Source organism: Nanorana parkeri, unplaced genomic scaffold, assembly GCF_000935625.1.
Source record: "Nanorana parkeri isolate BGI_ZX_2015 unplaced genomic scaffold, ASM93562v1 scaffold72, whole genome shotgun sequence".
Lineage (NCBI taxonomy): Eukaryota > Metazoa > Chordata > Amphibia > Anura > Dicroglossidae > Nanorana > Nanorana parkeri.
The window spans coordinates 2,531,733-2,544,757 of record NW_017306340.1 but is presented as its reverse complement, the minus strand read 5'-3'; the positions used below and the strand labels follow the sequence as shown (position 1 = coordinate 2,544,757).

The window sequence follows — 13,025 nt, the reverse complement described above, 5'->3', positions numbered from 1 at the left end:
GGGGGATCTCTTCCCATTTTTTTGTGTTTTGTGTGGGGTTCCCCCTGAAAATCTACACCAGATCCCCATCTGGGATAAGGGTCTGCTATGAATTTTGGAGGTGCCTCAAGATTTTACCTTTTATAGGGTGCCACGACTAGAAAAAAGGTTGAGATAGCAGAAGGCTCCCCTAGACCAGTGTTTAGGTTCATGGTTGCTGAAGTGACCATGAACTTATAGCCTATGGCAATACAGCTACTGTAAGGGCTATTGACGTATAAACAGTTCTGTGCCATAATTCTTATGTCGAGACAATTAAAGGGTTAAGTCACTTTTTTTACCCAAGTGAAAGATCTAATGTGATCGAGCAGAAGTAAAAAAAATGTTCTCCCCAGATCATTAATATTCATTGCAAGAACTTAACAGTCTTTACTGTAGTGCCTTGCCTACGGCTGTTCTGGTAATCCTGAGGGCCGGTCTTAAAGGTACCCTCCTTAATCTTATAGAAAGGGTTGTGCTAAATGGGAGGGTCGGCCTGCTATAGTCTCATGATCAGTTCTGGTGTTGTAATGAGATGGAAACTGCTTGGAAAAACATCAGACCAATCCTATAGGCTGAGAGTTGAGATTTCCTGTCAGAAACAGCTTTCAGAATACACCCCCCAGGTTGCTGTGATTGAATGTGACATTTACATTTTTTAGTTTTTGAAAATGATGTCTGGCTAAATATGGAGATAGAAAAGGAATCTTTACATTACAAATTGACTTCTGTAGCAATTATATAAACTTTCTAATTTAAAATCAAGCTTTTCTGTAAAGCAGAATAAAACTTTGCTGCCAGCACACAAGGTGTTTGCCATGATGTGCAAGTATGCACAGTATATTTGCACATTATGGCAGACTTGCTTGAGAAGCACCCCACTTCAGCACTCTGATGGCTGCGGTGGGCCTCTTTGCTCCATCGCTGCCGTCGACCTCTTCGCCTGATCTTCTTACGGGTTTGGCATCTTCTGCCATCTTGATTGGCCAACCCAGGGTGATCTATGTCCAGTGCATGCATCCTGGCTCAGTGTACATTCACAAAAACCTTGCTGGTGGTCACAGACGTACAGAACATGCAATAAAAACTTGCCTGTCAGCAATACTTTTTATACTAGAATTTAATTCCACTTGGTGACTTTCCACTTGTTGTTCTGCTGCATCTGGGAATTGCTGGTATGTTCTTGGGGGATCAAATGGCATTTTGTTTATATACTTTTAACCTTGTATGCTAGACATTCTCATAAGTACAAGATTATATGAAAATGGACTCTATTTTAAACGCTTCTGTTTTTTAATAATTTCATTTTTTAAATGTTGAGGAATTATAATGCTTAACTTTCTATGGCAACTTCATGCCAAACATTTTGGTTATAGAAGAAGCTGTTAACTGTAGTAGCGCACACAAATGGAACATGGGTTAATTATGCACTTTTATCTGTTTTGACCTCCTTTTTTTTAAGTTTTGTTGTATGTAACTGAATTGGCTGTTTTATCCGTTACTTGACACTAGTGATGTAACATTTGAATATTTATTTTATATTTTTATGATATATAGTATGTGAGTTATGATTTTATATTTCTACTCTTATTTCTTAGAGTTTGCAACAAGAGGGTGAAACCACCTTACAAAAACGGCTGGATGAAGTTAGTGAGGAGCTGCGGAAATCCCAGAACAGTTACAAAAATCTTCTGGCAGATGCAGAAAAAGCCAAAGACGAACAGAAACATCTGTTGGGTGAGGGGACATTCTTTAATGGATATAAAACATACCTAAAACTGCACCTCTTGGAAGTTGCAGAAGTGTGAATGTAGCCCTACAATTATCAATATCTTCAAACAAAACACTTTAATTTACTACTATATTGTTTTACTGTATTTACCTTTTTAAAGTGACACTAAACTCAGGAGTTAAATCTTAAAAATGCATTCAGGTACCCCATTTATTAACAAAATTGATTTTATTGTGTATTATTTGACTGTAGATCCTCAAATCATGTCTGAATTCATGCTGACACTGTCCTTCCTTCTGGAGGGTGGATACTTACTTTTGTTCCCCATGGTCCCTGTGTGTGTTGTAAAGTAGCCACTGTTCCAAGCTCACTTCTGTGATAAACAATAACTTCAATACAAATTCGCAAACTAAACATGAGATTGTAGTCCATCACAGCAGTAAGCTTGGAGTGGTGGCTACATTACAACACACACAGGGACCGTGGGCGAAAGAAATAGCCCCCCTCCAGAAGGAAGGACAATTTCAGCACAAATTCAGAGATGATTTGAGGATCTACAGCCGAGTGATACACAAATCAGATACATTTTTGTTAATAGCTAAGGTACTTTAAACTCAGGAGTTAAATCCTAAAAATTATTTTGTGTCACTTTAAAGCCACACTGGGCAGAATGATAATTTAAACACTGCATTGGCTGTGTAATGTTATCACTAAAAAGTTGTGCATTATGTGAAGAGGGCAGCTGCAAAGTAGAAAAATCTGACCTTGCAGCTCGCCGTCTCCTTCACGTATCACCCAGCTCACGGTCACTGAAGAGCTGTACAGCACTCTAGTCACATAAGCCACCCCTCCTCACTATCCTCCATTTACAAAATGTCTTGTATTTTTTTTAAATATGGCTTTAGGTGACCGATTTGCTTATCTCCTGCACATTCCTTTTTACCTGTGAGACAGCCCATAATAGTAATATAGTCTTTCTATTTTTTTTCTAAGAATTTATTGCTGAAACTGGTTCATGTAAATTAATTTTTTTTAAAATCTGGATTAAAAAGTGTGTTTTATATTGCATGTCTGTTGAACATTTTGGCATTGTTTTCTGTGAACATCTTTAGATTTACTGTACAGTTAGACTTCTCTTTATACAGAATGAATCAGACAAAAAAAAACAATGGGTTTGGGTGTCGATGGCTGTGCCCATTCTTTGCATAACTGGGAAATGGATTAGATTAAACTGATGTTGGCTTAATCTATGTACTCAGAAAATTGCTTTGGGTATTGTTACATAATCGGGGTGTAGTTATAGGATGTATCTTGCTGCCAGTGATTGTGATTCACCAAAAGATGATGTGACTTAATCTGGCTATACATTGAGCTTTGGTCGGTTCTTGATCAACCAGCCACAGCGGGAGATTCCTCCATCTGCGCTGTTTAGCATGGATGGAGGAATCATATTTTTTTGTTTTTTTTTGTTCAGCTTTTGCCTGTATGGAAAAAAACAAACCGTGTGCACCAGCTTAAAAGGACATACTATATCTTAGTCATTGCATTTTACCGAACCTTGAACACCATTTACACCCTCACATCCATCCAGTGACGAAGTTTATCCACGCTCACTCTGATGTAACTTTTTAAGGGTTATCATTCCTCTCCCCTAATCTCCAGCAATGGAAAGCTATAGGAATGGTTTTAGCATTCCAATGGCTGGTGCACATCTCTTGCTCAGAGCACGCACACATGGAAGCTATTCATTTCTTCCTCCAAATCTAAAAGAAGAACTAAATCCTAAATCCTCTTCTTCTTTTCTCCAGGCCATGTGACTGTCCTCACTTCCTGCTTTCCAGGCATCCACCTTTCCTATGAAACCTAATCCAGCTGAACATCAGTAGCATATGGAATCCACATTAGCATTTAAATGAAGGAAGTGTAAACTCAGTTTAACTGAAACAGTTTAACCCCTTTTAAATGAAATGAACTGATGTTTCCACAGTGGTCTACAAAAATCCCAGAGCATGCATAGTCATAGACATACAGTCTCCCACCTCTAATCAGAATACTGTCTATCCTAATAATAGTAGGGCTTTACATTGTGTGAAGTGCCAGCAACATGGTTTATTTGTGATGCGTTGATTAGTAGACATTGTCACAGTCTGATACACATCCTCTTCTATAAGAACCCTTGTCATCAGTTTATTGATGATCTTGGTGGAGGAGAGTAAAAGCTTGGAGTGAAACCTAGGTTCAACTTTTCTAAACCCTTGGTTTCACTCCATGACATTAAGCCAGCCTCCAGACTCCTTTTGACCCTTTTCTGAACACTAGATAGGTCACTATATATCTACGACTTGAGAAAACAGGTATATGGAGGTATCTTTACGGGTCTGGATAAAAGTTGCTCCTCCTGAGCCAAACATTTTCTCATTGATTGTTTTAAAACCTAGGTATGGCAATCAGGATTTCATTGTTTCTCACTTCTTTTTTAGATCTTCAGACTAAACTGATGTCTTATGAAAATGAAGGCAAGCAGAAGTCAGAAGAAGTGGAGAGACTAAACCAAAAACTTAAAGAGGTCTCAAGTGAGAACTTCCAGCTTTTGGAGAGGATAAAATCCATTGAGGCTCTTCTGGAAGCAGGACAGAATAAAGACACAGAGACAGATGGTCAGATACAGGTTAGTGAACACTTTCAAAGATGTGTGACTGAGAATGAGGACGAGTCTGCCTTGTGTTCCAGGGTTTTTATTTAAAAATATTACACGGTATGTATACACTAGTTGTGATGTTACTTTGTTTTCTTTTGTCTTGCAGGAAATGAAAGAATCAGAAATTGCGCAGTTACATTCCAAACTTCAAGAAAAAGATACTCAGATTTCCTTACTGGAAAAAGAGACCGTTGAAATGAAGGAAACAATCGAACAACAGAAAAATAAAAATAATGTGAGTTGTTGGGTTTTTTTTTGTCATAGAGAATGGTTACAGTATGAAAACAGAGACATAGAACAGAGCCAGGTTAGGGATCAATTTGTTTGTTTCCCTTTCGTCTCCATTATTACTTTGTTCAAAAACTAAATGGAAAAATGGTTTCAGCCTTTTGAAAAGCTTTCACTTTGTCCATTCAGGGTACAGTATCAGGTTGTCTTTTATATCCCAATTAAATATTGAGAGTTAGGTCTCATGTAGGCAGGCTTCAGGCCCAGGTGCAAGTCAAATGCAGCATGCTTTCAGTTGCATCTGAGTTGCTTTTGCATTTACATTGACTTCACAGGGAAGAATAGCAGCTCAGATGCAAACAAAAGTCTGTGTACACGAGGTAGATCTTTACAGTTTTTGTGTAAATGCAAAAATAAAATGTACACTATGTTTTTCGGATACAATTTTGCAGAAAGCAGATCAGCATGGCAGAGTAAGACATTTCTGATGCAGGCAGTAACTTTGTATTGTTTTTAGCTAGGCTTTGGACAGCTGCCTGACACGTTTACATTTCTTGTCAGGCATGTTGAAAATGAAACAGTTCAATGATCTTGTTCCAGAAAGGCTCTTATGCAACCTCTGTCCATTGCCTCGCATTGTACATCTGTCAAACATTATGCAAGCTTTTCAGAATCTGATTCTGGAGAGGACAGTACTTCCTGAAAAGACTGCTTATATTTGACAATGAAATTGGTTACATACGCATGAGGATTGGACTGCCATGCTTGATTTGAACTTTGGCAGCACGGTCTTTCATGGCTGATTCTAGAGGTTTAACTAATCACTGAAACTGTAACTTGTAGGATCTGCGAGAGAAGAATTGGCAGGCTATGGATGCTTTGGGTCTTGCGGAAAAAAAATGTGAAGAGAAAGTAAATTCAGAGAGGAAAGCAAAGGTAAAATCTTCAGTGTGGAAGTAGAAACTAAACACAACAATCTTTAACCGTTGGTTCCATGTTCTGTGTGTCTTGTGTATATCATATAGTTGAGAATTTAACTGAAATGTGCAGAACCCTCCACATTGGAGTACTGAGGAGCCTAACTGTTGTGTTGATACCAGTGGGTCCAGACTGAGAACTGTAAAATGGATTGGCCCTTGGTTTGACTTTTTGCTATGAGGGGGGATTCAAAAATATCAAGTGAGGTAATTCCTCCACTGCAGAATAGATTTTAATTAAGCTTTCAGGAGTGCAGATATCTCCCGTAAACAATAGGTAAGGAGAATTCTGCGCTGTTTCTTCACGGAGTTGCATCAGTGCTGTGATATCAATGCTGTGTTGCTCACTGTTCTTTCTGCTGGAGATTCTAACATTTCCAACATGAGTAAGTAAGATCCTACCTTTACCAGGAAGGCCAACTTCACACAGAGAAAGCCTGCATAACAAGGCATGGAAAGTCAGCCTTGCGGAAAAGATCAGTGCCAGGGAGACCACATGCAATACTGATGACTTGCCTTTTGGGCAAGGCTTCCGAAGTTCAGTTCCTCTTGTGCTGTAGGTGGAACTTTAGGATTGTTTTCACATTTTCCTGGTGGTTACTTTGATGTAAAGGCTGCAGTTTACATAACTTCAACAGTTTAAGCGGAAATTTGCATACAGAAGTGGATGACTCATGAGTAGTAACTTATGTTTGTAACTGTCTCTTTTCGGACTGCTCGGTTAAAAGTTTCATTAAGACAAACGGCATCGTCAAAATAGTTAGTTTATATGGAATGAAAAGATGAGACTTGCAAAATACTGAGGGAGCTCTCAACCACGGTTCACAAAGTGGACACATTACTGGGTAACCACCCCTTCAGACTCCAGTTGCAAAATAAAATGAAACACTTTGGCTGTCAGCTCTTTTTAAAATATTGGGACAAATAAAAATGTAATATCTGGACCACCTTGTACAGCTTGATGCTCTCACCCTTTCACTCCGTTCAAGCTGATTTTTAGGGACCCTGTTGGGCCTGTACCAGACTATAGAGAGCTGCCACATTCCTGCAATCATTTAATTCTGAATCTTCTTAAAACTTGTAGTCTAGCACTCCACTATCCTAAGTTAAGTATTCAAAGCAGGCAGTGTGTTCTTTGCTGTCTATATAGCTATCCCATTGTGCTCTGGAAATCCTATGTAATAAATGTTTATTTGTTAAACAGACTTTATTTTAAAAAAAGGTTTAAAAAAAATATACACTTAAAATTGTGCCATTCAGTACGCTGCAGAAAAATGCATGTATGCTTTTTTTTTTTTTTTACATCGCACATAACACCAGCGTTGCCGTGTGAACAAGTCACATTGAAAACAACAGTTGTTTTCTGTGTGCCCTTGCAGTGACTGGTGTCAATCCACTGCAGAAAAATGCCAGTCACCCCAACTGGTGTGTACAAGCCCTTAAAGTATTTTCTCCTTCAGCCCTCTTGGTATCCTTCACATATTTGAGACTTGGGCAGGACTTAGCAGGAACACTTTTTTTTTTATACTGCAGTATATTTACTGCACAGAATTTATTTATTCACGGAACTGGTAGAATTTATCCCAGAATCCAAAGTGCACTGTAATTGGAGCAGGCAGATCCTGCCATTCATTCACCCCTCCTCCTTTCACTAGACGCTTTGTATTTTGAAAAGGTTTTGTAAAGGGGAATGTTTTTCCATGTGTATTTATACTGCACTAGTTTATTCGGACAATTAATATTTTATCTAATCTTTATCATGAAGCCTCAGTTTCTTCTACAAAGTTAGTTTGCACTTCTGAAATCTCTGACATGTTTATTTTATTTCCAGGATGAACTGGAACAACAGCTCAGTGGTGTTCAGAGTCACACAAAAGAAACCCTAATGTCAATGTTCCCACAAGTTACTGTAGAGTCACACCAGGTATGGATATGGTTGCCTTCTTTTATTCACAAAACATTAATGAATAACTCCAACTTTCTTACCATGTTCAGAGTGTAATGCCTGATCGTAGTTGCAATGCTTTGAAGGCAAACAAAAATCAATATGTGGAAATAGTTATTGTTTTATTAATGTGTGCGCATTTATTGATATTTTTTTTTTTTTTGCACAAGGTGGACTTTGCCTTTAACACAAATTGATAAGTGCAGTAAACTGATCACATTCACATAACAATAAAAATATGTTTGAAGGAAAAATGCATTCCCTTTAAAGTTTTGAGTTACTGCATTATGAATGTTGAAGCAAGTAAAGCCACAGCTAAATTGGACCTGCCGCTTATAGCAACCAATCAGATTTCACTTTGTTGGTTTCAGGCCACTGAGAGATTGAGGCCCCATTCACACCTGAGCAAATGCTTAAGTGCTACAATGCACAGCAAGAGAAATGCCATTGTTTTTAGTGGCCCCTGTTCACACCTGAGTGCTCTGTCGCTTGTAGAAGAACTCCTGTAGCTCAAAAAAAAGTACATGAGCTTCTTTTGGGGCAGTGTCAAGCATGTTGGCCCCAATAGAATTAAAATGCACGTAACGTGTTTTTTATTTTTAATCTTTTTTTTTTTTTTTCTGTGCCTATAACACTTGCAAAAACTCCTGTATAACAAAAAAAACCCTATAAAAAACACCCAAAGACATTCAGCTCAGGGGTGAATGGAGCCTGACTCTAGCTGTTGTTACTTGTTGCTCAGACATATTGTTCTTTGTCTTTCTAAATATGCATATATGATGAATTAATGAAGAGCTGTATTTTCATTGTTACTGACTCTTATCTTACCTGTTACAGCTGTACAGTGATTGGCTTCAAGAGTTCAGAGAAAAATCATCAGAATTACTGAAGCAACTGAGTCAGCCGTCAGATCAGACAGACTCTTCTGTAAGTGTTTTGTGCAAGTTTTTTCATTCATTCATAAATTATTCATGATCAGCTTTGTGGTGCTCAGTCATTTACAGGACTGCCTAGATACCTTGTTTAGTTTAGCATTATCGTGGTTTGAGAAAGACAAATCGATCTGGAATTCATGGGCTTTGCCATTCTCTCCAGGGGAGTATGTATGTATGTATGTATGCTGTGGAAAATCAATGCATCTGAAAGTGTCTGATTTCCCCCCATTTGCAGTAACCCAAATGCACTAATTTCTGAGGGAAATGGAAGTTAAAGTTTTTTTATGTCCAGCCAAAACCTTTTATTCCTAATTTTGGATAGAGTGTGCAAGAATTAGAACCCATGGCAGGTTTTTGTTCCTGTCTTTGTCCCTGTTACAGATTTTCCCAGTTCCTATACCAAACCACATGTAACTATACAAATGTATGATTATATGCAGATTACGTCAAACTGATGCGGCTCCTATCACCATGTCAGTAACTTGAGTAGGTACAGCGGCCGCATCTGAACGGACACCTGGGATTCCTGCTGCAAGGATCCATAGGTTCTTGCAGCAGGAATTCCAGAATGCCCTGTGTTTAATGTAGCCTAATGGTGGAAGAACATAACGACAATTTCTTGAAATCTGAAATTAGGTGTATCTGGATTTGACACATCACAAAGTGCAGACAGGTGGACAGGCGCAAAACATATTAAGGTTCAATATGTTACCAGTTTAAGGTATAGAAGTAACAACAATCAGTTGAGTAGATTTGCCCCTTCAAAAGTGTCTGAAAGTCAAAGACACTTAGAAATTTAAATCAGGCTTGTTCATTTGGACAAAAGAAATGTGATTAAAGAAACGGTTACCTTGTCCATGCAGGGCAAAGTGACAGTGACTCTGCAAAGTGTACGACCCGACTCCCCCATTACTAACCTTACCTGCACTTCTGCAGCCAGAATACCCAGGGGTATGGGGCAGCATGTAACCTGCTCCCCTGTGATAGAGCCTGAGCCTAGCAAGCAATCTTTAGGCCGGAGCACTGTCACAGGAGCAGGGGAGTGCCAACACAGCTAAATTCAGCAGCAGCTGTGAAGGAGCTGCAAGGTGAGTATATGGGGGTCAGGGGACACTCTCACAGGTGTCTCTTTAAAGCTCAATTTGTTTGTTTTTTGCTTTGTATAAAGAGAGACGGGGTTGTCACTGTCTGGTCTCTATTGGGGAGATTTTCACTTATGGTTTGCCCTGGTGACAGGGAGTCAGAAAGTCAGGAAAATGTAAGTGTCTTCAGTGGGGACACAGCAACAAAAGCATTTTACTGGAGTGCGGAAGACATGTAACCCCTGTGAGTTGTTTTTTTAATCTTGTCTGTGCCTTCCTGTCTCGTTGATCCCCATTGCCTTATTTTTTTGTCCTGGTGTTGAACTGGTTGTTATTGGTTAATTGGGGAAAATCTTGACACTATTTTACTGTATAAGCCTTCTATGTATATTTATTATTACATGTGTTTTTATAGACACAAATCCAGATAAAGAGCCTAGAAGAAACCGTGGAAAGGCTGAAACTAGACATCCAAAACACAGACCAGGTATTATTACTGTTTTACTGATCAAGGACACCTGGGAACCCTGCTGCAAAGATCCATAGGTTCTTGCAGCTGGAATCCCAGAATGCACTGTGTGAATGTAGCCTAATGGTGGAAGAACATACCCACACCATGCAGAATGTGCTTATAGTTGTATTGGAATTCAGGACCTCAGCTCTGTGAGACTTCAATGCTAGCCACTAAGATTGTGATGTTGATTTTTTTTTATGCAGTTACATTTTGTGTTGAGGTTTCTTTTTCTGTCTGGTTTGCAGGACATGTTACTTAAGTTTAAGGAAGCAGAAGAAGCACAGACTTCGCTTCAAGCAGAATGTGACCAGTACAGGACTATCCTGGCTGAGACGGTAAGTTGTACTTTAATCCTACATATGTGCTAATAAGCATAATTAGAATGAAAGTACATACTGCTTATGTACTACTACACACATTATTTCTAAATATAAACTGTTTATATTATGTGTCTTCTTGTACCTGGTGCAAGCCCAGATTTGTAAAGTATTCATATCACAGGTCTGCATGCTTTTAAGAATCGTTCTTGAAGTTGTTCATGTCCTCTGGTCATGCAAGGCTCTTGCCGCTACAATAAGCAACCCAAAACTACTTGAGCCCACAGCACCTGAACATTCATTTGTTGTTTTCTGATGCTTTAGCATCCCTTATTGTGTCCTGTCCTGATCATACCTGTGAATTTAACCACTGCAGATTATAATATCTACTTTATTGTGTTATACGTTCCATCATCTATGGCTGGTCATCCGCTATCACTGTTGATAATGCACAAAAACATGGCTTTTCACATGCTCTGGTCTAATATTAGGTGCCAACTTTTTAATGTCTTAGGAAGGAATGCTGAAAGACCTGCAGAACAGTGTTGAAGCAGAAGAGCAGGTTTGGAAAGCAAAGCTTGAGGCATCTGAAGAAGAGCTCATGAAGGTGAGTCTAAATGAGCTTTATCAGGAAAGGTCAGCAGTGGCTGTCTCCATTACAGCATTTCACAACTGTGTTTTTCTTTATGTATATGACTATGTAAAACATGCAAAAAGGCATAGGGAAGAGGTCAGGAATTATATGTGTCACTTTAGTGGTTCCAGTAGAATCTTTAAAGAAAAATTCTTGAAATCTGTAATTAGGTGTATCTGGATTTGACACATCACAAAGTGCAGACAGGTGGACATGGCGCAAAACATATTAAGGTTCAATATGTTACTAGTTTAAGGTATAGAAGGAACAACAATAAGTTGAGTAGATTTGCCCCTTCAAAAGTCTCTGAAAGTCAAAGACACTTAGAAATTTAAATCAGGCTTGTTCATTTGTACAAAAGAAATGTGATTAAAGAGACACAGTTACCTTGTCCATGCAGGGCAAAGTGACAGTGACTCTGCAAAGTGTACGACCCGACTCCCCCATTACTAACCTTACCTGCACTTCTGCAGCCAGAATACCCAGGGGTATGGGGCAGCATGTAACCTGCTCCCCTGTGATAGAGCCTGAGCCTAGCAAGCAATCTTTAGGCCGGAGCACTGTCACAGGAGCAGGGGAGTGCCAACACAGCTAAATTCAGCAGCAGCTGTGAAGGAGCTGCAAGGTGAGTATATGGGGGTCAGGGGACACTCTCACGGGTGTCTCTTTAAAGCTCAATTTGTTTTTTGCTTTGTATAAAGAGAGACGGGGTTGTCACTGTCTGGTCTCTATTGGGGAGATTTTCACTTATGGTTTGCCCTGGTGACAGGGAGTCAGAAAGTCAGGAAAATTAAGTGTCTTCAATGGGGACACAGCAACAAAGGCATTTTACTGGAGTGCGGAAGAGATGCAACCGCTGGGAGTTGTTTTTTTAATCTTGTCTGTGCCTTCCTGTCTCGGTGATCCCCCATTGCCTTATTTTCTTGTTCTGGTGTTGAATTGTTTGTTATGGGTTAATTGGGGAAAATCTTGACACTATTTTACTGTATAAGCCTTCTATGTATATTTATTATTACATGTGTTTTTATAGACACAAATCCAGATAAAGAGCCTAGAAGAAACAGTGGAAAGGCTGAAACTAGATGTCCAAAGCACAGACCAGGTATTATTAATGTTGATATTACCATATGATACTGTTACTTGTGTATCTTATTATGCTAACACTAACAAGAGTTCACAGGGCAGGAGGACAAGTTGGGTTTTCAAACCCTTCTTTATAGTCTCAACTTATTAATTGAAGATTTTATAAGTAACATAACCAGAAAATATGGAGTACATCTTTTGGCTGAGATGATAAAATAATCAATATGAGAAGACCTTGGTGTAACAAATATCTAAATACACCTTGCAAAAAAATATTACCACAGACAACCAATTGTGGCTGCATAGATGAACAGTTTTTGTTATAAATTCTTTTATTTAACCCCTTCATGACTGAGGCCCTTTTTTCATTTAAACCCCAGGGGGGGGAGGAGGGGCGGTGGGGGGAGTGAACCGTAGGTCGCAGCCGGTCTTTGGTCTCGGGTGAAGGAAAAATATTGCCATATGTTTGTGTAGAGGAGAAGACAACCCACTGTAGCCAGGTAGCGCAAGACTGGGCTCTAATTCCCTCACTGGTTCCTATATCTTTTACCTCGATCTAAATGGACATGAATAGGTGGCGAGGTTTTGTTCAGTAGAGTGACGTGTGACAGGTGTTTCCTAGCGCAGTATCTCGGGGAGATAGGCAGTGTCTAGGTATTGCGGCATCCAGGAGGAGGCGAGGCATGATATCCGGTGTACTACCAGTACTCCGGGTGCGAACTCTGCTGCGGGGCCAAGGGTATGGGGGAGGAAGTGGGGGGAGACAGACTGGGGCGAAGTGGGGCCTACATCAGGCGGCAAAAGAGGGGAGGGGTCCAGGTAGGGGGGGGGGTGGCGGGGGGGGGGGGGGGGGCTTTTGTGG

General features: G+C 39.7%; 1 protein-coding gene across 1 annotated transcript in view; it reads left to right on the top strand.

The window, feature by feature from the left end:
- Nucleotides 1–13,025, top strand: part of RRBP1 (ribosome binding protein 1) — a 65,265-nt gene that overhangs the window by 39,679 nt on the left and 12,561 nt on the right. The window contains exons 9-17 of the mRNA XM_018576653.1: nt 1,617–1,755; nt 4,231–4,418; nt 4,555–4,683; nt 5,520–5,612; nt 7,485–7,577; nt 8,436–8,525; nt 10,375–10,464; nt 10,961–11,053; nt 12,111–12,182. Of these exons, the coding sequence (XP_018432155.1) occupies nt 1,617–1,755; nt 4,231–4,418; nt 4,555–4,683; nt 5,520–5,612; nt 7,485–7,577; nt 8,436–8,525; nt 10,375–10,464; nt 10,961–11,053; nt 12,111–12,182 (987 nt within the window). The remainder of the gene's footprint in view (nt 1–1,616; nt 1,756–4,230; nt 4,419–4,554; nt 4,684–5,519; nt 5,613–7,484; nt 7,578–8,435; nt 8,526–10,374; nt 10,465–10,960; nt 11,054–12,110; nt 12,183–13,025) is intronic.